The 24,673-nt window shown below is 38.1% G+C and overlaps 1 protein-coding gene across 1 annotated transcript; it reads right to left on the bottom strand.

Moving 5' to 3' along the window:
• Nucleotides 1–1,558: 1,558 nt before the first annotated feature.
• Nucleotides 1,559–19,785, bottom strand: LOC145996440 (hydroxyacyl-coenzyme A dehydrogenase, mitochondrial-like). The gene is made up of 7 exons (XM_083132923.1): nucleotides 19,552–19,785; nucleotides 13,977–14,093; nucleotides 12,082–12,240; nucleotides 8,156–8,293; nucleotides 5,644–5,806; nucleotides 3,944–4,060; nucleotides 1,559–2,005 (listed from the first exon to the last, which is right to left on the bottom strand). The coding sequence occupies exons 1-7, from the start codon at nucleotides 19,672–19,674 to the stop codon at nucleotides 1,881–1,883; spliced, it is 942 nt and encodes a 313-aa protein (XP_082989049.1). The 5' UTR covers nucleotides 19,675–19,785; the 3' UTR covers nucleotides 1,559–1,880.
• Nucleotides 19,786–24,673: the final 4,888 nt, after the last annotated feature.

Below are 24,673 nucleotides of genomic sequence, written 5' to 3' on the forward strand. Positions count from 1 at the left end.
TGGCTTTCGGGCTGTTGCAAATACTTTCTACGGATTCTTTGGGCCAAACTTAGTCGTGCATTTTTTTTGTTTCAACTTGATACGATCTCCCGTTCTCGAGAAAAATGTAGTGTCTGGGTCGCTCTGAAACACCCTGTGTGTGTGTGTGTGTGTGTGTGTGTGTGTGTGTGTGTGTGTGTGTGTGTGTGTGTGTGTGTGTGTGTGCGTGTGTGTGTGTGTGTGTCTATATATATATTCTGCTTATTGCAGAAAGGGACCTGAGTCACATTTTTGAGGTATCGGAGTTAATGGTATTTTTTATTTTCCTAGTTACAGACACATCTTTTAGTGCAGAAAGAACGTCAGTCACACGAGGCTATAGCCAAGAAAATGCACAGTGAAAAGTGTACTTTAATGCAGAAAGGTACCTGAGTTACTGACTCGGGTCCTTTTCTGCAATAAACTTAGCCGTATTTATACGTTGTACGAACTGTGTACGCTAATCTGTAATGCAGCTCGGGGCGGTAAAAATACTGTCAAACTTATTGACACCAGTAACATTATAGGTTTCGCAACGTGGTGACCTCATGTCTACAAAATAAATGTGGCATCTGTGAAAACTACCATGTGTTCCTACAAGAATAGGCAGTATTTACAGATTTCCAAGTATCATTACTTTGAATACTGTGTTGAACATAAGGGTACTGTCAAGGTTTCCGAATTCATCAAAGCTTTGACGTCTTACACCTTCTATCTGTCCAAAGGTGCAAGAATTGTAATTCCTACGCCACGTACGTTCCCAGTTGCACGTATGCCGATCAAACTTACTAAATTGAAGGACATACGAACTGCCTTGTCGTATGTACCATACGACGTCAAAGGATTTTATGAAGATATTCTTCAGTGGCCCACTACACACGGCAATGGAACAGACTCAGATGTAGAATAATACTTGCATACATGAGCTCGTACATTATTGTACTTCAAACACCGACAATAAAGTCCAGAAAATGCAGTACACTGTCATTTATTGATGAATCTATAATTTTCTGGGGCATATATAACATAACCTAACCTAACCTAGCTTATGTGGCAACGGCAAACGGGCGTTTGTAAGATATTTCTCGTCTTATTTCTCAAAGTTTCCACTTTTATTGCAGAAAGGTACCAGAGTCACAACCTTTTCATCTCCACTGTCTCTAGCAGCATACTGCGGGGGGGGGGGGGGGGGGCGCATTGAGGGTTGCAAAATTAACTATTATTTATGCTGAATATTTGAGCCAACATCGGTACATTTATTTCTTACACTATCAATATTATACGATTTTTCTTGTTTTTCTCAGAATTGTGCAAAAGTGACTCAGGTCCCTTTCTGCAATAAGCCATTCATATATATATATCATCTCAGATCATACAGGTGTTGTCCACTCATCATCACGGATTTTGCTGAAGAAAATACACTAGCAAATACAAAAATTTGAAATTGATTAATTTTAGAGTTTAAGAGGGTTTCATAAATATACTTCTTAATAACATTTTTGAAGTATTGGAACAAGCTTTCAAATAAAGGAAACCTTAAGTATTTTCCATATTTGGTTTTTGATTTATAGTGGTTTGAATATTGCATTATTTTCCTTTGCGTGAACCTTTTTTTTTAGCAAATAGTGTCTTTCTTTCTGAGCTTGTAACACTGTAACAAATTAACAGAAAAGGAAAATATTTTATTTTTGGACATGTATCATGTGGTCCTTTAACATATCTTTTTTTCAGCTGATTTTGAAATTCCAAGGTGACACATTTATTACTTACCTGTATGATTTGAGATGAAATGGCCCATATGTATTATTTTGATGTAACAACAGGTATGAATTATGCTATAGAAATACACATGGTTGTTTACTTTACTTTTTATTGTATTTATAGAACCCCTCTCCCGATTTCACCCCAATTTTTCCATCTGCTACCATTTTCTTCAGCAGAGAACTCGGCTGGAACAGTGGGTTATCTGGAAATTTTTCCTGATATCCTGGAAAACAAAAACAGTTTTGTCAGTTTATGGAATTCGGATTTTTGTCATGCCAGAATAGTTTTGTTGATTTTTTGAGTAAGGTCTCGGAGACAAATCTAGGATAATTACGATGGCGGACAATTGCGATGAAGCCAAAATCACGGACAATTGATTGATTTAGTTTATTTTACTTCGCGTTTTGTGTCTCTTGGCTAATTTGCGAAGATCGGGATGAGTGATGAAATGATGAAATTGATGAATGGACATTCACAAACAACCAAGCCCGAGCGGGATTCGAACCCGGAACCCCAAAATCATGGACAATTGCGATGGTTTTGACGGTGAAGGTCACTTTACAAATTAATGGTAGGACAATTGCAACTATCAGGACAGGACCTAACCTAACCAAAGGTGCCACAGAACTAGAAATGCTGTAGAAGGTTCGAACAACAAAATAAATAGGTGGCTTGGAAGACCGCATCCAAAAATTCATGATGTTCTGGCCTGCCTCAAGAGCCAAGCAGAAGACATCAATATCAAGTACATGCGGATGGAACTTAATCTAAAGGTTAGAAAAGGAAGAAGCGTGACATTAAAATCGACGAGAGAGTTGGAAAGTGTATTCGCACATTATGTGGTAACGGATGACTTCAAAAGGTGTATGTTGGCTCTAACCCATGTTTAAAAACTTGATTGAACCAAATTCCCAGCCAAGTTTGACGAAGCACTTCCGTGCTGACAAGAAATAAAAGAATAGAAAAGTAATAACAAAAATGAGAGAATGAGGAAATATAGTTATGACTGACGATGTGTGGAATAACACTGATGTTAAACACGCCAAAGTGGTTGTAATGCAAGTACGTTTACAAGCTAGCTTGCCAGTCTCAAGCCTGGAGAAAATGTGAGAGGAAATAGTGTTCTATTCGAAAATATCAATATTCACATAATTCTCTTGTAAGAGGTATTGTACGGGGTGTTAAGTCAACCTTCAATTTAATAGAAGATTTAAAATGTCATCGTAATTGTCCACAAGCCTTTCACTTCTAACTGTGTTCATCGAAATTGTCCGACTACCCTCGGAGACAGTTGCGTGTCCAGAAAAGGTTGGTGAGGTGAAGAAGAACACGAAGAATCAAGAATCGTTGTAAATAGATTATAGTTTCATTCTGAGGTTAGCAAGATATAGTGTCAAAATGGTATGCGTATATGTTGATTCTACACTGAATATATAGGCATGTGTATGGGTGCAAATTTATTTTGTGGCAAAAACCATAGAAACTATGTAGAATTTCATAACAAACAATTGTTGTGGAAGATGAACCACTATATAATGGCCAATTGAATGAAGTAAATCATATCATATGCCCCTTCGTTTTGACCCAACTTTCCGTAAAAAGAAGAAGGTGGAATGCACATGCTCCTCCCCATTTATATGAGTGAAGAGGTATATACAATGCGATGTTTTGTATTCACACTGAATACGTGGGGTTATTGAATGCCCCCTTTGCTTTTCTTGCCACCTTCCGTCCCAGAGCACTTACCATAGCAGGCTTCGTCTCTCTCTCGAGCAACTTCTCTTTCCACTATAATTACAAAAATTTCAGACGAAGTATTGACAACAGGCCTTGATCACTATTCGTTGGATTTTAGCGCTAACCGTCTTATTAATTGCAGTTCTTTCTAGGTGTGAGTGTGTGTGGATAATGCCGGTGGTTGTAAAATAGAACGAAATACACAAAAATTTAGATAGAAGACATCTGGGAGAGGAGAGGTGGGGTGGGATAACGTCTAACATGTATAATTGTCGTATTGGTAACCGACGACACTTCTAAAAGAAACTCACACCTCGCCACAGGGTAATGTGTTAAAATAGGTTCACACACACACACATACGAGATGAAATTCGACAATTAAGATTAAATAACAGAGATTGACGACAACACAACGCTAAGTTACCTTCAAGAATATGCAACTTTAAATCCAATCCTGTATAATCAGCCAATTCAAAGGGTCCCATCGGGTATCCAGCTCCAAGCTTCATCGCTATATCAATGTCTTGATATGTGGCGTCCCCTGGAAAGGAAATGAATGAAAACTGGTATGAGTATCCCTAAACACACATGCAGTGATTTTTTTCTGGAAGAAGTTTCCAGTACCTTTTAACTTGTTTGTTATTTCATCATACAAATCCATGGGCGTCAACAGGGAGAGTCAAGGGAAGAGAGGTTCGTTACTTGACCCCTTCCCCCTTGGAATAATGGAAAATTGCCTAACTTTCCTCCCTCCTTTCTGTTTGTAACTCTTTAGTCTGTTCCTTTCTTTGCAATGTTCCTTCTACCTATTGTTTCTTCTCTCCGTTTCAGTACTTATGTGTTCGGTTTACTTCCTCTTCTTTTGACCATTTATTTTTCTGTTTTCCCTCCCATTTTCAGTCTGTTTCTTCTTTACTCTTTCTTTCTCTCTATCGATCTTCTGCTATTTCTCTCTCTAGTTTATATTTCTTTCTCTGTTCTCCATTCTATCTCTCTCGCTCTCTCCTTTTTTATCTCTCTTTCCCTACTATTTATTTCGCTTCCCTATTTCTCTCTCTCTCTTTTTCGCTTCTCTATTTTCTCTCTCTCTCTCTCTCTCTCTCTGTATTGTCTCGTTTCTTTATAACCTTTTCCTTATCTGCCTCTCACTTATGTTTCCCTTCTTTTTCGCTATTTTTGTGGCTCCTTTAATTCTGTTACTTTCCCTCATTCTACCGTTTCTTTCATATCTCTCTTCTCTATCTATCTTAAAACACTTATTTCTTATAACTTTTAAGAAATGGGTGTAAGAAGTACTGAAAAGATTGTGCTGTGTGCATATAAATGCGAATTCATGTGGCTACGCATGCGCACACACAAACACACATTTTCTTTGTTAAAATAAAGCGTGATTCGTTTTTATTCTCACCAATAAAAATATGCCAATACGGCATTATGCCACACCGACTGCATGTAGCCAGGTGGAGGACTCGGGGATCTAGAGCCTTGCCCCCATAAATCCTACAAATATCTCATTTAAATATTGTATAGTGGTAATTAATTTTGCTTCCTTAGTAGGATTAAACATCTTGTATAATATGTTGCAATAAACTGAGAAATTCGTCTGCAGGGCTCCTACACCTCACTTTTTCGCCTTTAGATGGAGGCTACTGATAAGGGATGAGGTTCCCCGAAATAGAATTCTGGTTACGAGCCCTTTTTATATATATGTAGTTGATAATAAAACTAAAACATTTTATTTTATCGGAAGAAAAGTGCGTGTTTACATGAAATCACAATCGTTTATAAACATAACACAATATTTACAGTAGTTCGTATAATGAACAAAATATTAATAATAGTAGTAGTAGTAGTAGCAGCAGCAGCAGCAGTAGTAGTAGTAGTACTAGTCGTGTCTATTCGTTTGTGATTGGGGTTCCGGCTATTGACTGAAACCACTTTAAACTATACAACACACTCACACACGCGAGTATTATATATGAGAAATTAATTTATGTTCAAACAAGTTTTGTCTCTGATTTTTACCATTATCTTTCTATTCTGCGAAAAATAAAAATGGAAATTTTAGTGTGCTTTTTACGATTCAATAACAATTACAATTTTTTGGATGAGAGTAAGACGTACCTCTCTCGGCCATCCGGAAAGCTTCAGACGAATAAGGCAAGAGCAGGCGGTTGACGATGAAGCCCGGAGTGTCTTTGCACGTGATGGTCGTCTTCCCAATGGCTTTGCCCCAGTTCATCATCTTCTGGTAGGTCTCCTCAGATGTTTCCGGAATGCGTATCACCTTTAGACAACAAGGAACATTGCTTTTTAAAAAAATTACGTCACAAAGCTACCTAATATTACAAGCAGAAGCAATGATGACACTGACAATGACACTGATGTAATCAAGATTTTGGAGGAGGAAAGGGGGTGGCTTAATCTCGAGCCTAATGTAGTGTGCCACCAAAAATTAACCGAAAGTATTAAAAATTTCAGTTAACTTTTTGGGTTACCTTGTATATTTTATAGGAAACGCGTTCTGTGCCCCAGAAAGACAATAAAATTACAGTGTCGCGAATTGGTGAGCTACTTAGGCAAATTTTGAAAAGTCTTCCTTCTACAATAAGTTTTGCACAGATGGTTATAATATTTTTATTAGTTGCAATATGATGATGAAATTTTAGGTGAACATACTTTGATCCTTTGGCTAGAAGACCATGTCACTCAATGTAACCTCCATCTGCTGTGACGCATCTCGTCCAACGTTCTTTCCATGCCTTGAATACACTTTGGTAAAATTCAGGTGGCTGACTTTTACGCCATTGTTTCACCCAAGAAATGAGGTCCTTTTTACTGTCAAATGCTTTTCCCCGCAGGTGGGCCTTCAGATGACCAAACAGGAAGAAATCCGAAGGAGCCAAGTCCGGACTATAGGGAGGCTGAGGGACGACTTCCCATCCCATTTTCATGATTTTTTTCTGTGTCATCATGGCTGTGTGAGGCTTGGCATTGTCATGATGGAGTTACGACGTGCTCTCCAGACCAAGAAACCGGAGTTGCAAGGTCATCAAACTCCATCATGACAATGCCAAGCCTTATTGAACGCCCTTTTTAGAATATCAGTCTGTGAAAGATTAATTAGTATTTTTGATAGAAATTCCTCCTGCTGATTATCCATGTCATTTCACCCATTATTTAAAGTTCCTGCATTTTGAGGGGACGTTATGTCCTTGCCAGAAGATCACGGATAGGAGCATAGGGTGCGGTTCTGTATTATTCTTTTAAAATTGTGAAACAAAATACTTTGAAATAAACACGGACATTTTGTATTTCCCTTACTGTAAAGATTTAAAACTAACTAAATTTGAAGATGTACCCTTTTGATCAAAATTACATCTTGTTACAGTCTGACACTACAAAATACCTTATACCTTATAAACCGATAGGAGTCAGGAACTTAAAACCCGAATCACACGGAACTGGATTTCCAGTAGGAATGCCCTAGTTGACGCTGGACTGGCTACCCATCTACTAGTTTTCGCCTCACACGATACATGTTACCGTACTTGTCGATAGACTTTTGTTCCTATAAGACATTGCGCAGAGCAGACAATCTAGGACGAGCAATTTGAAGAACGCTGTAGGAAAACTACTGCGGTTATTAACAATTAAAAAAAGAAAAGTATGGACTGGAAATTGGCTCGAGAGAAAACATGGTAATCAATGTGTACTGAACAAGCTTTTTAAGGACTCGTGTTATTCACACATAAGATTCGCAGGATTCATTCATAAAAAAGAAAATATTTTGTTGAACTAAATACATCAAACATTTTTTATACACTTGTAATAATAAGGATTTTGATTATCGGCTAATCATATTTGTCATGTACAAATCTCATCTGTTTGGATTAAATATAATACCTAAATATTAGTGGACGAAAAACGAATGCACGTATTTGTTACTTTTTCTTTTATCGAGAACCGAACGAAAACAACCAACACTCGGAACCCACAGAGAAAAATCTTTCCTTTTGCAAGCTCACAGACTATTTTTACATTGCCAAACTTCGCTCTGATTGGCTCTTCACAGAATCCAGTCGATCGAGGAAAGCCAATTAGAACCTGGCCTATTCCTCAAAACCAGTCAAGCAGCCAGCCAGGCGGCCACCAACTAGGGCATTCCTACTGGAAATCCAGTTCCGTGTGATTCGGCCTTAAAGTCAAACGACCAAGTAGATCTCCTAGTAGTAAATTCTACTACATGCGTATTTTCCTACCGTTAGCAAATATCTCTGAAGGAACGAATATACACAGCAGCCTACACCGAGATATAGTTTGATATCATCGTGCTAAATTTCATATTACACTTTTAACTATTCACTTGAGACAATTGAAATGGTAAACTGATCGAAATTTATGTATATATCGTGTCTCGTACCAAGATATGGAAGCTAATTTTCTGATTCTACATGATCCAACACATGAATATTAACAAACGTAGCTTTATATGGAGCAATTTTCATTCTAAAATCTAATCTATATTCAAGTATTACAATCTACACAGGAAAATGCTATTATTTTAGCGACTGCCTGCACTTATAGAAATTAAAATACGAGTTCTAACCCTGGAACATTTACGATCTGAACTTACCTCGACTAACTTCATCACAGGGACCGGGTTGAAGAAATGAAGTCCTCCAAATCTGTCCTTCCTGTTCGTGACACTTGCAATGTCTTGGATTGATAAGGAGGATGTATTGGATGCAAACACTGTATGTTCTGGAGCTATCTGAAACAAGATGAATATTCATCAGCAAGAATTTTTTTTATTAGGAGGGGGTCGGGCAGGCTATAAATCAAAATAATAACAATCATAATTATGTTATCATGGTTGATTATTATCATACAGTAAGTATTATGAAGCAATAAAAATAAGACAGTGTTATTAAAACCTATCAGAAGCGATCGCCTTCTTCAAGAAATTCACTTTCGAGTGCCGTCTCGCAACACAAAGAGCACTCAGCTCTTGACATATCAGAAATCAAGATTATGCAACATCGAGCGTTCTGTCTTCCACAGACTACCCGGCCAATAGAACGCTTTAGCAAACCGAGTAGACGTTTTTTAAAACCAGGCACGATTTAAAAGGCTATTGCCAACATGTAATTCACTTTATCTCATACATGTATTGTAGTTTGTTATTATTCGATATTGTTATTTCCATTGTTATTTTTGCTGTTATTCAATTGTTAATACATTCCAATGTAAAATGGCCAACGCTGTATTTGGAATTCTCTGATAAATAAATAAATAAATATCATTGGCGATACTTTTTTACTCGGTTTATCAAATGAGTAAATATTCAGTATATGCAACCCTGTTTATAATTATTTTTTTTAACGTTTCATGCAGTTAGGGTACTGATATACATAGTTATTCTATTTTGTCATTAACTCTTATACGTTCAAGAAAAAACTTTAAAAGTTAGGGGGAAATTGAAGACTAAAAGTGGTAAACGATGTAAGTGCCAAAAATAATTGAAACACCGTTTTCCACGTTAAACTGTGAAATGTGCCATGCTTTATAATGTGGTAAACGTGAAGAGTGGCTGGTAGCCCTCTAAGTAGTTCAAAAGGGTGTGTAAAGAGGTCGCGAGTGTGAACGTCCCTGCGGGCTGATTTGGTGAACGATGTAAGTGCCAATCGAGGTTACTGAAATTCTCTAACAATAAATTGGGAAAAAAAATGTTATTATTTCAGGTACCAAAAGAGGTTTCACGTTGAGGGTGAGTGAAAATCGTAAACGTTGTAAGTGTGTGGAAAAACAGTTTTCTTGCGATTTCCCAACACTTTCGCTTTTGGCACTTACAACGTTTACCACTTTTAGTTCTCAATTTTAGTCATAAAGTTTCTGTTTAAGGCGAAGAGTGACTAATTTTTTGTCCATCTAATGCAGTTTTTACTTTGGCTATTGTGTATGCCACCGATCTTTCTCCATCGCACCCTTCTGACGACCGGGTTTCCTCCCCGATTGCACGCGGGGTGGGCGTGAGAGCCGAAAAGTGGGCTGCCTGCGTGGTCGGTTCTACCGCTGGGAACAGCGTTGGCGGGAGAAAACTGCTTGTTCCTTTCTGCTCCTGTTCCACGATTGGCAGAGACAGTATTAATATACGAAAGGAAATTTCCCTTGGTGAAGGGAAATCTAGGTTCAATTTGCGGTGAAAAGGAAAATTTTATTTAAAATATCGAAATTACCTGAAAATTTGAAGTTGCCGTACTCCCGTTTTTGTTTTGGTTTAATGCAGAGCCGCGAACTCGAGACAATTTTATTTTGGAGGGGGTGGGGGGCAAGTTTAACAAAAAGTATTTTATATATGTAAATATATGTGTGTCCCTCTACGTTAATTTGGGGAGGGGGCATAAAGTGCCTTGCCCCTCCCCCAAAGTCGGCACTTATGCTTCCTTGACTGCATTTCTATTATATCTATTTATTAATAGGTCCCGGGACTTTATGTTATAACTAGAGCCCGGAAGTTCAGGCATTTATTTTCGTTAAAATAGGCAGGCAAAAAGGCATTTATAATGTGGTAAATAGGCACTAAAAATGAAAAAAGTCAAAATAAACCGAAAAAAGGCACATTTGGAAGTCGCTTACTTTTATCTATAATTTCTGGCAAAATGTTAAAATCTAAATTAGGAAAAGCATTTCAATTTTCTCCGTCTTGATTGCACATAACTAAAGGTGCTTTTTAAGTTCTAAACATTCATTGATAGTCGTCTGTCAGAGAGAATGTTTTTCATAATAGAAAATGATATTTCTACTTCGACAGAAGTTACTGGAGCATTCATATAACAAGCTAATGTAGCTGGACTCACTTTGGTAACAGCATTTTCACCTTTTAGAATATCACAAATTGTTTTCAATTGTTTCAAGTCCTCATTTGCACTCACTACCCGTTAGCACTTTTCCGCAACAGCTGACCCCTTTTCTCCTGGCACTTCCATCATCTGCTGCATAGATTCCTCGAAGATTTTCATGGATGCTATAATTGTAATTGTCTCTGGCAATGCACCATAATGTGCAAAATTAAACTTGAATAGCACAGGAGTTTTTTCACTTCACGAATTGAAGCCGCTTCATTTTCTGGAAGAGCATCGATCACCTCACTGATTTTTTGAAGGTTGTTAGCATAATATATAGCTGCTGATATCCAGGTTCCCCATCTCGTCAAGACTGGTTGCTGAGGTAAACTAAGCTCAATCGCAACTTCCTGAAATTTTCGGGTTCGAGAGGGAGATTTCAGAAATATTTTCTTTGTGTTCGAAATCAACCTGTCCACTTCAACAGTCAATCATGCACAAGAAATGTTAACCGAAAGGCATTATCCTAACTCAGCATGAAATACTTTTTTCTCACACTTTTCTCCTTCAGCAATGTTGAAACATGGGTGAGTTCAATATTACTTAAATAAGGCGAAAATTATTCACATAATAAACGGACGAAAAGTAATAAATGCCAACAACGTTTTTTGGGAGAAAAATAATTTTTATACACATTTTTTTTTTAAAAAAATGTCAAATTTAATTGAAAAAGGCAAAAAAGGCATTATAATTAAAAAAAGGCAATGGGGTCCCAAATAGGCAAAATAGGCAAAATGAAAAGGCTTCCAAAACATTCGAAACAACATAAGAAACGTATATCCGGAAAAATTTTATCAATATATGCAGTAGATAAAAAGAGGCATTTTGCCAAACTTCCAGGCTCTAGTTATAACATATTTTTCAATTTGCTTCGGATCTATATTGGGGTGAGATCCTTACATATCTGATGAAAATCAGCCGAAATAGACAAACTTGACAAAGCATATTTTGACATATTTCACCAATTTCGCATTTTTACAACATATTTCTTTAACTTTGTTGTAATAAGACATATTTCTGTATAATTTCGTAATTCTCTCGAACATAATAGGTTATTTCATATCTTTTTATTCGTAGCTTTAGCACAACGGATATTTCATATCGTCGATGGCAGGATATGGAAATTACGGAGGAAGAAAGGTGCCGTATTTTCTTAGTACAGAACAATATAATACCCCACTTTTTTATCCAGCCGACAATTGATAGCCATGTAAACATTATTGAGGTAAAATGTTTTCTCTCCTTGTTGCACGGGAAGTAAAGAAGTTTCGTTTTCATTTCTTTGCCTTTTTCGCTTTTCACAGAAATCAGTCAAAAGTAAGAATAACATTAGGTACATTACAGCCCCTACTCTACTCTATCGGGTATGGGAGAAATTCGAGAGTACTGTTGTACATATTTTTGGCTTTACTGGGAATATTTCTGCATTTTTCTGACATATTTGTAATTTTTCATGACATATTTTCCAATTTATCAAATAATTACATACATATTTTACACTTTTATAGGACATAAAGTCCAGGGCCAATTAATATAGATCAGCTATTAATTAAATAAGAAGTGTTGCGGTAAATCAGGTCAAATTTTCAGAATACACCACTGAATGACACTGAACAAGTAAACATGTATTGACAAATGTTAAGAATATTGTACTTACAGAGTCGATTGTTTTGAACATTTTGTGTTTTTCTTCAATGTTTTCAATTATTGCCTCCAACACCAGGTCAGCCTTCTTCACAGATTCCTTCAAATCTTTAGTCAGGGTCAATCTTTTGTGAGTTGCTTTCACAAATTCTTCTCCTTTGCCTGGGTTGTCCTGAGAAGAAAGTGGAACTGATAAAGAAAATCGAGTAGTATTTCAATTGTAAAAAAATACTGTAACTGAATACGTGTTTATTGTTTATGTGTTATAGACATTGTCAACTGCAGAGTTTTATGTCTTAACGTTCTGATTTTCTCTAATAACAAAACTAAGAATACATTGTCATCACTTTAAAGTTATCGGTAATAGCAGCACCCCTCACACCCTTGACAACTAAAATTATCATGAGAGGCACTATCCAGCCTTCGTAAATGTAGCTCCTTGAAAGTCAACTTGAGCTCAATTTAAGGTGAAATTTAGCTCTTTTATGCGCATCAGGTTTGGCAACACTGCCAGGATGGGCATAGGAGGCAAGGAGAAATGCATTACGCTTATGGGAGAATTATTTGATTAGTTTTCTTGGGGATATCAAACTTCTGATGGCGAAAAAAAAAACATATGATCGGGTAGAGAATCCATTGAAGATGACATTTGCGTTAGAAAGAGTCGAAATTCACATTTGTTTAGCCGTAACTTGAATTTGAAGTTGTCTCTCCATAAGGAATACATGGGATTCTGTAAATACTTATTATCATATTTTTCAAACACGGTATCTAGCTTAATCAACTTTAAAAACCGCTTCCACTTGCAACATGGGGAGAAATTCATACTATCAAATTATGCGTGGATTTTCTTTAGTAGCAGATCCAATTCCGATGATATTGAAATAAATGCATGCCTGGTGCGAAATTGTCACGGGCGACTGCCTGGGGCGTCACCCTCGGGCAGCTCCAAACCAGGGTGTCGTCCCTTTGAGTAGCACCAAAACCTTATTTCTGATTATACAGGGTTGTTTGTTTTACAAAGACTAGGAGTTAGTAGACAAAAGTTGATTGAAATTGTTGCTCTGTAAGGTAATAAGTATCTTGCAAAATCATTACATACTATGCTAACCAAGGCAGTCTATATATCGACTGGGAAGGGGGGGGGGGAAGCACTTAACAACGCGACGTTCGAACCCTCTACCAGGGTTTGCATCAGACTTGAAACGAAAGTTTTTCAGTTTAGTTTCAAGTCTGAGAAAGACCCTGGAAGTGGATTGAAACGTCACGCTGTTAGTTCTTTTCTTATTCTGTAGTAATGTAGACTGTCTTGGTCAGCATATGTAGTGTTTTTTCTTTCATGGAAACAAGACTTAAATCGTTTTACTATTGCAAAATCATGTTGCAATTTAAGCTAAGAGATAGCTGTTATTTTGATATCATTATGTACAGGCAGGTAATAAATAAATACATATCTACCTATAATATACGTGTTTTTTACCAGTATCACTTAATGAATTTAAAAAATAAGGCTATTATTTTTTTCTAGTTAAAATCGTAAATATATAACATGGTCATGCTTTTTATTGAGAGGTGGTAGAAAGTTAGGGTGACAGGGTAAAAATTAAGGGGCGTCAAAAATCCACTTCACCCGGGTAAAAAAATTGATCTTGAGCCGTCCCTGACATCAACAGTCGATTAATTTTTCAGTATAATAACCAAAAATAAAAAATGTTTATTATTTTAAGTATATTTGTAAAACGTCGTAGTTCATATTGGAAACTACAGTACTTGTATTTGCATACACTTCCTGGAATATTATGATTTTGTTAAAACTTTGAAGCCCGTTTTTTTGTTCATTTTATAAACAGTTAAGCTTATCTGGACTGAAACTACAGTTTAGAGTGGGACGTTAAACGAGCAAGGTACCTTATGTAGCTTCTTGGCCACTCTCTGCAAGCTGTTGTCGATCCTATTCCTGGCTGTTTCGATAGCTGCATCATTCGCTTCCACGAGAATTATATCGTGTCCTGTTTGTGCTGCCACCTACAAAGAAATAAACTTGTAACGTAGTTGTTTTAATGTTTCACAAGCTTAGTAAATAGCATGGACGTCCGGAAGATTTTTTCCACAGATGGGCAAGCAAGATGTTATTTGTAAGGAGGATCAAACGAGGCATATCCCTCCTTCCAGCATAGTGTCGCCCAATGAATAAAACACTCCTTCAGTTTGAAGTTATCATGTTCCTGGAACGCCCTGGGACGATATTCTTCTCATCGTTTACGGGTTCCACTCCGAAGGAAGTGAAGGTACATGTTTTTGCTAGAATATTTATTCATTATGTCTAGCCAAGCAAAAGTGTCATCTACCGGCGAATAACAATGTTAGGATCCATATGTGTAGGGTTGATATGAATTTTATTTGTTTACATATTTTGAATAATGTTACGTATTTTCTGTTAGGAACGATTGAATGATTTGGTTTTTTAAGTCCACTTCATGCACAATAAGGCTAATCGAGACTGGACCTACAGTTTAAAGTGGGATCCGAACCACTATGTGCCTCCACCGGGATCGAACCCGGGACCCTTTGATTAGAAGGCGACGACGCTACCACCGCGCCATCGAGGAGGCCCTGTTAGGAACGATATGCATAAATTTCGTGTTACATCTTTTTACATATTTTAATTAATATTACATATTATTTGGTTAGAATATACATATTTGTATGAACTGTTTTATTTAAACCATTACTCTAATTGAATCCTGAGTAGGATATTGCAGTTATGAGTTGCGACACAAGATCCTTGGCGTTTTCCATTGTTTTTGGCACTTTTCTATTTGCTGTGTTTTTTACATGTCTATCCCGAAAACTTGTGTACGGAGCTCTAATTACCGGGCAACGTTTTTCCTTTTATATTCAGTGCCAACGAATGCGCTTGATCGTTTCTTTATTGTTGCTAATCCGATAACTTATACGCTGATAGCAATTAATATGTTTCCTTCTCGTTACTTTTACAGCTCAGTCGTGTTGTTTTCACTGAATGTACAACCATTTCGCTGCCTCGTTAGCGAATAAAGGCCGAATTACACGGAACTGGATTTCCAGTAGGAATTCCTTATGGTGGAATCATACGGAACTGAATTTCCAGTCAGTTGGCGCTGTACTGGCTACCTGATCGGAAGTGATGTCTGCCTGACTGGCTGCTTGACTAGTTTTGAGGAATAAGCCATGTTCTAATTGCAACTGGATTTCCTCGACTGGATTCTGTGGAACAACCAATCAGAGCGAAGCTTGGCCTAGTGAAGATGCAACGGGAAAGGGAAAAAAATGGGCGAAAGCGTCACATCATATCAGAAACATAGGTCAACGGGATCCTAGAAAGCGGATTTATAAAATGCAGAGACTAGATTAACTTAAAAATATTAAATACACAAAGCAGCAAGTCGCATAAGACAATACATACTGCAACCGGATTAATGGAACACAAGTCACGCAGCGTCTTCGCTGGACAGTATTGGGATAGGTGACCATCGCAATATTAGGTTCAATATGCAGCAATAAATTGAGTAAACGACATGGAAGAAGGGCAGAAAAATGTAAATGAAAATATATGTAATTGAATAGAAATGATCAGATCTAGATACTAAGCCTAATTTTGGTAACACTATTAGCACGATAGTATACAGGGGAAAATATGAAAACAAAGCAAACGAAGACAGGGAAAAAAGGCCGAAAATAACAAAACTCTAGGTAGGGCAACAAATGTTACCGACACTTCAACAAAAAATGTATCTGCAAAAATGTTTATTTTATTCTATTTCTTATATTTTCAATTATATAATTTTTTAATATTCCATTTTATGTATAATTATAAACAAATATCATAACTGTATATTAATTCATGTAGGGCAAAAAGCTGTTTTTGTAGTTATAGAATCAATGTAAAGAAAATTGTAAGCTTAATTATAACCCTACTTTAATAATAATAAATAATAAGTAACTAACTAACCAATCAAAACTAACTCTCTAGCCTTCTTAAACCCGAAGGTTCATGGCTCCAGCAACACAGGCCTTCCATCTGTCCCTATCTTGAGCAAGATCTATATACTCTTTTCCATCCCTACCGATTTCCTTTAGGTCTATCAAATAATAATAATAATAATAATTACTCCTGCCTTATCCCGCATTCAATTTCCCTGGAGAATTGTATGCAAACTGTTCCACGTCCATCAGGCCCTAGCGGCAGCTGTAGCCTTTGGCGCCATTCAGTTTTTTTTTCTTTTTTTTCCATTTAGATTATTCGGCGTCCAGTGCCGACTCTTGCTGCGGGTCTCATATTGCACAACACTTGGGCAACCTTGTGTTCTGACGTCACGGGAGGAAGCTTTTTAATTTTAGGCTAGATGCCTACGTTGTCAGGTTAGGCTAACTAGGTTTAGTTTCCTTAGCGTAAATAATATTTTTTCATTGTATTTATGCTAATGCAACCTAACCTAACAGGCCTAACCTAACCTCGTAGTCATTCCTCGTCTGACGTCAGAACACAAGGTAGCAACACTGTTGTGCGGAGAGGAAGACCCCTCTTGCTGCTCCCTAGCCACAGACCTAAACTTGATGAGACTGAGGAAAGCAGTCTGTCAAAGTCAGAATAAGCGACGGATAGGTAAGGGGAGAACTTATTGCTGCGAGGGAAACGAAAACGAAATATCCGATTCCCTCGTGTTAAACATCAGAGATATGCCAGTAAAAATCAATGGTAGAGAGCGAATAACAGAAATGTAGAGTTTAGACTACGTGCAGTGGGATCCATGAGTATTACCGTGCAAATTGTCCATGACTATTTTCATTATTTTTTTTCTTACATCCTGTGCGTTTTTAAGCGATGGATTTTTATGTATGCTGGTGCAGAAGTTGTTAACAGCTTGTTTTGAGTTTTCTTTTCATTCTTGAAGCTCTTATTGGGTCAAATAAAGTGCACGAACATGGTGATGGACAATTTGCACGATAATACTCATGGATCCCACTGTACAACACGGGTTGAATTTAAATTGTTAATACAATACATATTAGTAATTTAAATGTAATAGGTCTTTAGGATAGAGTAAATACATTTTCGAGCCAGACTTCTCAACCCAACCACTTCTCGCGCCCCATACGTCAAGTGGTTCTCAAGTAATTGTAACGTGAAGTTGACGCTTGAAACGACATCTCAGAAGTTGATTCGTGGGTCGTAAGAAATATGTCCCCCTTTTGACGTCATTCGTGTGTCTTAACACACGAATGAACAGTCAAAAGGGAAAACATATTTGATACGACACATGATTGACGTCAAGGGGGGAAACATGTTTGTTGTTCTATTCTACTTTGCTTTTCTGCACGTTCGACTAAATGCGAAGTTAAGGATGAAATGCTATAGGACGAAACTGAGGACAAAGGAACCACAAACACACTTTGACAGAACGAGCCCCACAGAAGATTATACTGGCTGTGAGTCAAGACGCCAGAGCCTCGCTAGTCTGCAAAATGCAGCCCAGTGTGTACAACGTGGAACAGAGTTTAACATTTTGGTGTGCTCAGAAAGGGCCACCTCGTGTACTTCAGTAAGGAATTGTGAGCAGGGCTCTGACGTCACTGCTAATGCTGCTAGTTACCTAATTTCGTGTCCCAGAGTATAGTTCCCCCTCAATATCTGGACTGGTAGCCAGAGGCCTTGCATTCAAATCCCAGTTAATACAAGTGCGAGTTTCATTCTCTCCTCCGAAACATCACTTCATCATTCTTCCAAGAGTAACGGGTTTGATGTACGATTACATGGTGATTACTAGGTCTCGGAAGTTGAGGAAAAATCTTATTTTTTCCTAGTGTCCGAAGACGAGGTCCAACATAATATATGTTCATTTTGGGTCATTGTAGGCCAGAAAAAGGTGGGTTTTATTTGTCCTTTTTTTTGCCTTTTTCGGCGTTTTTTAGCTTTTTTTTAGGTCTCACCTTCTTTCGACTACGTTTTTACTGCCCATTCTCAATTCGAATCATCATCAGTTCATCACCTCTTAAACATCCTTTCTGTAGTAAAGAAATAAAAAAAGATAGAAATAAATATATTTGGACCGATCCCTGAAACGAGACAAAAACATTTTTGGACGACTGAAGCAGGTACGGTACAAGATCCTTTAACCGTAACTTGTCTGGAAGGTCGCGCTGTTGGCAACTTTCTCTTGTTTTGAAGCATTCAGCACGGTGTATACGACCAGACAGCACACGCCTGCAAAGATCTCAAGGTGCCGCGCAGAGGGAGGGGGTGGGGGAGGTTAAATCTAAAGTTATTAATTAATTTGGATCACATTTATACGTCCTTTTTTCCGTTTTTAGGTCCTATAGGTCTTTGTTTGGCAATTTATAGGTCTTCAACTTCCGAGCCTGGTAATTACATAGAAAAGGGTTACCGTCTGAATACACCCAAATGCCAACATTTCATCCACGTATTTTTCAGACTAACGAGACTCTGGCGTCTGGAATCACAGTCAATATAATTCTTTGTGTTGTGTGTGTCCTGTGAGCCAAGTGCCTCTTTAAAGCCTCAGATTTTAACATGGGTAAGGATATTTTGCTTATGGTAAGCGGCTGGTACAAGAATAGTGAGATGGGCGCAGATAGCCCAAGCACCGGCGCACCCATAAGTTTTATTTCAATCAATCAATTTAATCTTACCACATTTCATCTCATCTTCGCAATTACCTAAAACTGACAGAAGTAAAGCAAGTCAATAGAAAATAGAATTGATGAAGATACATTCGCACCCATAGCAAGTTCGTGACTCGAACTTGCTAATCAGTTCATTGATTGACTTGATTTATTTCTCTTCCCTTTTCTACCACTTTTGGCTAGTCACGATGATGATTTGATCGATTGATTCATTGATTTGCTATATTTTATTTCGCTTATTATTTTTAGTAGTTCTTATGATGAACACAAAAACAATAACAAGTCAATTTGAAGAGTGCCGGAACCAGTCTTCCCAGAAAAAAGAGCACTGTGTGTGTGTTTATGTAATTATGTGTGTGTGAGAGAGAGCTGATCTCCTTGGCGAACTACAGCGCCTGATCATGAGTGTCCTTTGTGAGTGCCATCAATTTAATCATATTATCATTAATCCTCATCGTCGCGATTAGCCAAAGGGACGCTAAATAGCAAAATCAGAATCAAATGAGAGAGAGAGAGAGGCTGAACTGTACACCCCAAAATCAAAAACGCTCACTTTCCTGCAAAGGCGTTATGTGTGTTGCCTAACTCTACGGGGGTGGTAGAACTTGCCATTGAAAATTTGCTATTAAAATCTACTTATCGTCATTTATTGCCGGTGGGTGTACTTACTACAACCAACTTTTGCTTCTTACTGTACAAGTCAACTGAAAGACCCTTCTTATTATTACTACTACTACAAAAAAGGAAAATTTACTGGCACCCACGCAGTTAATTGTAACACTGTTGTAATCTTGCTTACCTGTGCTATTCCAGACCCCATCAGTCCGCCACCAACGACAGTCACTTGTTTAATAGCACTCGACATGACGACGGAAGACGAGAAGGACCTTCGCGCTATGAAAGCCATCATATTACTTGGCATGGCTGCGTCCAGAGAACAGAAAGAGAAAGTACTGACTGACCTACAACTTTCCTTTAGATCGGTGAAGCACAATCTGACTTTGCATCGCTAGTGCGGAAGAACTTTGCACCAAGATAACATCCACTCGCATGCAAACAAATCACAAGTCCAGGAGTGGAAATTGTTTCAGTTTTCCTAGATAAGATCCTAACGTAATATCTGCCACACGTTAATAACAAACAACATGACGAAGCGTTCTTGGAACATCAGTAGATGCTTGACTTCTGTGTTTACGTAACGCACTTACTTAGTATGGGAAACAAATTTTGAATAAGTTCTGCATAATGTAGTTCTAGTTCTTATATATATGTGCTAATATTCATAGGCGTAACTTGGCGGGAGAAAGGGGGAGCACTTGCCCCCCCAAATTTTCAGGCTATTAAATTTAAAAGTTAATTATACTTTTGTTAACCTCTTTGGACCTGAGTAGCAAGGTATTGAAGTGTATTTTTTATGATTGTGCAAATGTAAGCTATCGAGCAAAATTGTTCTGGATGCTATTTTTATGGGATGGAAAAGTTATTAATTCTGCCACCGCCGCAAGTTAAGTCCCGAGTTTGATTATGCCCTCCCACACCTCAAAGTCAAGTCTCTAGTTTGAATCTGCCCCCCCAAAGTTAAGTACCAAGTTTGATTCTGCCCCCCCCACATCTCAGAGTCGAGTCTCTAGTTTGATTCTGCTCCCCCCAAAGTTAAGTACTAAGTTTAATTCTGCCCCCCTTTACATCAAAGTCAAGTCTCTAGTTTGATTCTACCCCCCAAGTTAAGTCCCAAGATTGATTCTGCCCCCCCACATCAAAGTCAAGTCTCTAGTTTGATTCTGCCTCCCCCCCCCCAAGTTAAGTCCCAAGTTTGATTCTGCCCCCTACACCTCAAAGTCAAGTCTCTAGTTTGATTCTGCCCCCCAAAGTTAAATACCAAGTTTGATTCTGCTCCCCCCCCAAAGTTAAGTACTAAGTTTAATTCTGCCCGCCTTACATCAAAGTCAAGTCTCTAGTTTGATTCTGCCCCCCAAGTTAAGTCCCAAGATTGATTCTGCACCCCGAAATCAAAGTCAAGTCTCTAGTTTGATTCTGCCCCCCCAAATTAAGTCCCAAGTTTGATTCTGCCCCCTACACCTCAAAGTCAAGTCTCTAGTTTGATTCTGCTCCCCCCCTTCAAGTTAAGCCCCAAATTTGATTTTGCCCCCCAACGTTAGGTGCCAAGTTACGCCCATGCTAATATTAAACTGATACACTTAGCTGTACTTGTCCTTGAATATAAATTATGTGCATGTTAATTTGTAAATAGGATAGATTTGAAGGTCATTCTGTTTGATTTTGGATTATATTTGTTTAGCTTACTTAAAATGGCCATTCCGTCACTTTTCGTTTAATCGTAGCGATGAAGATGAATGATAGACACAGTAGCGTACAAACACATAGCAACAAGCACGATCAGCAGCGTAACTTGTTTATTGATTTGGTTTATTTCACGTCGCTTTTCTGCCACTTTTGGCTAATCGCGAAGATGAGGATGAGTGATGATACTATGAATTTGACGAAGGGACACTCACAAAGAACACCCACGCACAGGCCGGGGTTCGTACCCGGGACCTCTAGCCGCATCGCGCAATGTGCTAAAACTTCGGAGGGGGGGGGGCATGAACCTCATGCACCAGAAGGTAAAAAAAGTAAACCTAAAATATAAATTTGAATAAACCTGGATATTTTGGAGAGGGAGTTACTCAAATTGTCATGATTTAACCCGGTCTCCCCGATGGCGCAGTGGTAGCGTCGTCGCCTTGCAATCAAGGGGTCCCGGGTTCGATACCCGGTGGAGGCACAAGTGGTTCGGATCCCACTTTAAACTGTAGGTCCAGTCCCGATTAGCCTTACTGTGCATAAAGTGGACTTAAAACACCAAATCAACTCAAATCAACTCATGATTTAACCCAAAGTTTCCGGCGACTAGATTTTGAATCGATTATTACAAATAAATATTTGCGTCGAAATATTCAGAAAATACATTCTAGCGGAAAACTATTACTATGGTCAATTTTAATATAATAAAGAAGCTATTATGGGTTGTAATTAAAAGAACTAGAATCATTATAACCGAGGTGAGAATATTTTGTAAATCTTTGTGAAGCAGATATGAGCAGTTTGAAAAAGAAAAATACATTTTTATTTTAAGGGGGGGATGTTTATTTGAAAATGATCGAATGGGGTGGGGAAATTACAGTACACAAATACCACCTTCGTGAGAGATTTATTGCAAACTATGTTTTACGATTTACTGAGAAAAATGTACATGAAAAAAATTACTAATATCACCCCTACTCAACCATGCCCTATATTTATCTGTAGTTGGGTGTATGATATAGGACAGTCGTGTATTGTTCTTCACACAATTATTTTACCAGTGAATGCAGGAAGATGATGTAAAAGACTTTTCTTAGTGCGTTTTCGTTGTTCCCTTCCGAAATAAGTGTCTGCAATTGCAGTCGTTAGTCACTGAATATTGATGAGTATTACAGTTTACTAGAAACAACCTTTGATAAAAGCAAATTGCAATCCCAGAAACGCTCTTGCTCGAATAGCTTAAATCACATTACTTTAATGGAAGTGAATCATACCACCATTACCTTTGTAAATTGCGAATGGGAAAGCGTGTGTTCAATAAACATCAAAGAGCACTAAGCTCCTCCTTCGAAACGTATTAGGTGACGTCACGGATTTATAGATCTCAACATAGAATTTTACTTCCACCCTGGTAGTGCTAACAATCGAAAATTTCATAAGAACTATGAAAATTTTCTTGATTTTATTCAATTTTACTATTATTTCTGCTCGTTATCCATTTCCGTTTGGTTTCGTTCTGGAATTTTTCTTGTACAAAAATGTACCTTTTGTGTCGGCTGTTACTTGCATGGATTCAGGTATGTTGATCATTTCCCTTTAGGGTAAATTTCTCGTATCGGACAAACGGCTGAAATTTGCTAGTTCATTTAATTTGAATATTCGTACTTACGTATTCTGCATTGAGAAACATTGCTGAAGGTGGCATTTCGCTTATTTCACGCAAATAAGCTCTATTTGCGACATATCGAGTAAGTTTTCTTCGTTTCATTTTGCCTTCGGTAACACGCAAAATGGCGGTCACAGTTTCACTACCGTACTCGGCATGCATTGTTTCCACCCCACTGCACCCAAAAATACCTACGTAGCCCCACAAACCATTGACGCATAGCTCCACGAACCATTTCTGGTAAGGTTAGGTTAGGTAGGGTCACGTATAGTTACAATAGTTAAAAATTGGTTTTGAAAAAAATATGCGTAGCCCCACACACCATTCTCGCATAGCCCCAAGAACCATTGACGCATAGCCCCACGAACCATTGACGCATAGCCCCACGAACCATTGACGCATAGCCCCACGAACCATTGATGCATAGCCCCACGAACCATTGATGCATAGCCCAACGAACTATTGATGCATAGCCCCACGAACCATTGACACATAGCCCCACAAACCATTTGCGGAAACGTACCTTCCTCAGTTACAAAAACACGTGTTTGGAAACACTTACCGGGATTACGTCATCGCACACAGGCTACATCCACCTGGAAGTAAATGGATGCAAGAGCTTTCGTGCATCGGTCACACATTTATATCGAAAAATAGATGATTTACGGGCAAAATTCAATGAACGATGTGAGAAAACACTTCCCCGAACTTCCACAAGTATAAAGAAACTGCATTCGGTAAGTAATTTCTCCTGTAAATTTGAAGAAATCCGTTTGTCCGATACGAGAAATTTACCCTATTTAGCTATTATAATAATATTTGGCATGGTAGCTGTAGCTACTGAATCAATACAACAAGCATCAAATTGATTAAATGATAACAAAACAAAAAAACGACATTCTGATTCTTGTGACTTTATTTTTCATGGTTTAAATCGAAGAAAGAGAGATTTAACTATTCTATGAACACATCAAAAACAGGGTTCATATTTCTACTCTTTCAATGTTTAGGTATAGGAGGACATAAGGTGCATACGCACATTTTCCTCTGACATATGAATTCAAAATTGTTCTTATACCTACCTAGGTACGATATAGGGGAGAGCGGGGTCAATTGTAACACGGGGCAAATGTAACAATCGCTACTGTGCTGCTCTCGTGAGGTATTTTTTAAAACTATTCAAACCTGTAGAAAGGAGACGTCAGTTGAGAGTGACTCATGTGGCGGTGGTGCTAACGTAGCCATTGTTCCGGTTATTATTGGGAGTTTTTCAAATTTTCAACACGTAAGTAAAAACATAAGGTTCCTTTTTATTGTTTAATAGTGATTTCGCGATGTCGTCTGATCAAGGTTTGTATATATCATCGCAGTACACAATATTTGATGTATTTGTTAAGATAGTTGTGATCAATTTCTGGTGTCGGGGTTAGTAGCTGCAAGCCAGCAAACAATATGGCGTCAGGATGGGGCAAATGTAACAAATGTAACCGGGGCAGTTGTAACACTGTTACAATTGCCCCTTATGCGTTTTTTATGTAAAATATTCACTTGCATTGTAATAAAAAAACATTGTTCAACTATCCTGCATTATCACATTCTACAAGAAAACAGCAAAGGGAGAAAGAGGCTGTTCTACAGAAGTGATAGTTGTCAATCAAAAAAGAAGAGAACTGCAAGCAGAAGCGCAAGAAGGTGTCAGGAAAGCAGCTCTGAAGGCGACGAATGTTTTTGTTTAGTTTGTCTTGAGAAGTGGTCCAATAGTGCATCTGGTGAGAAATGGGTGCAGTGCTTAACTTGTGACAACTGGTCACATGAAAAATGCACCAAAGGAGACAGCTTTTACATTTGTCATAACTGTCAGTCAGAATGATCAGATATACATGTATTTGTTAGAAACAGTGTTTGGGACCTGGTATGGTTCGATTATCCTACTTATTAACGAAAGCTAATT

This window comes from Lepisma saccharinum, chromosome 12, assembly GCF_977018435.1.
Source record: "Lepisma saccharinum chromosome 12, izLepSacc3.1, whole genome shotgun sequence".
NCBI lineage: Eukaryota > Metazoa > Arthropoda > Insecta > Zygentoma > Lepismatidae > Lepisma > Lepisma saccharinum.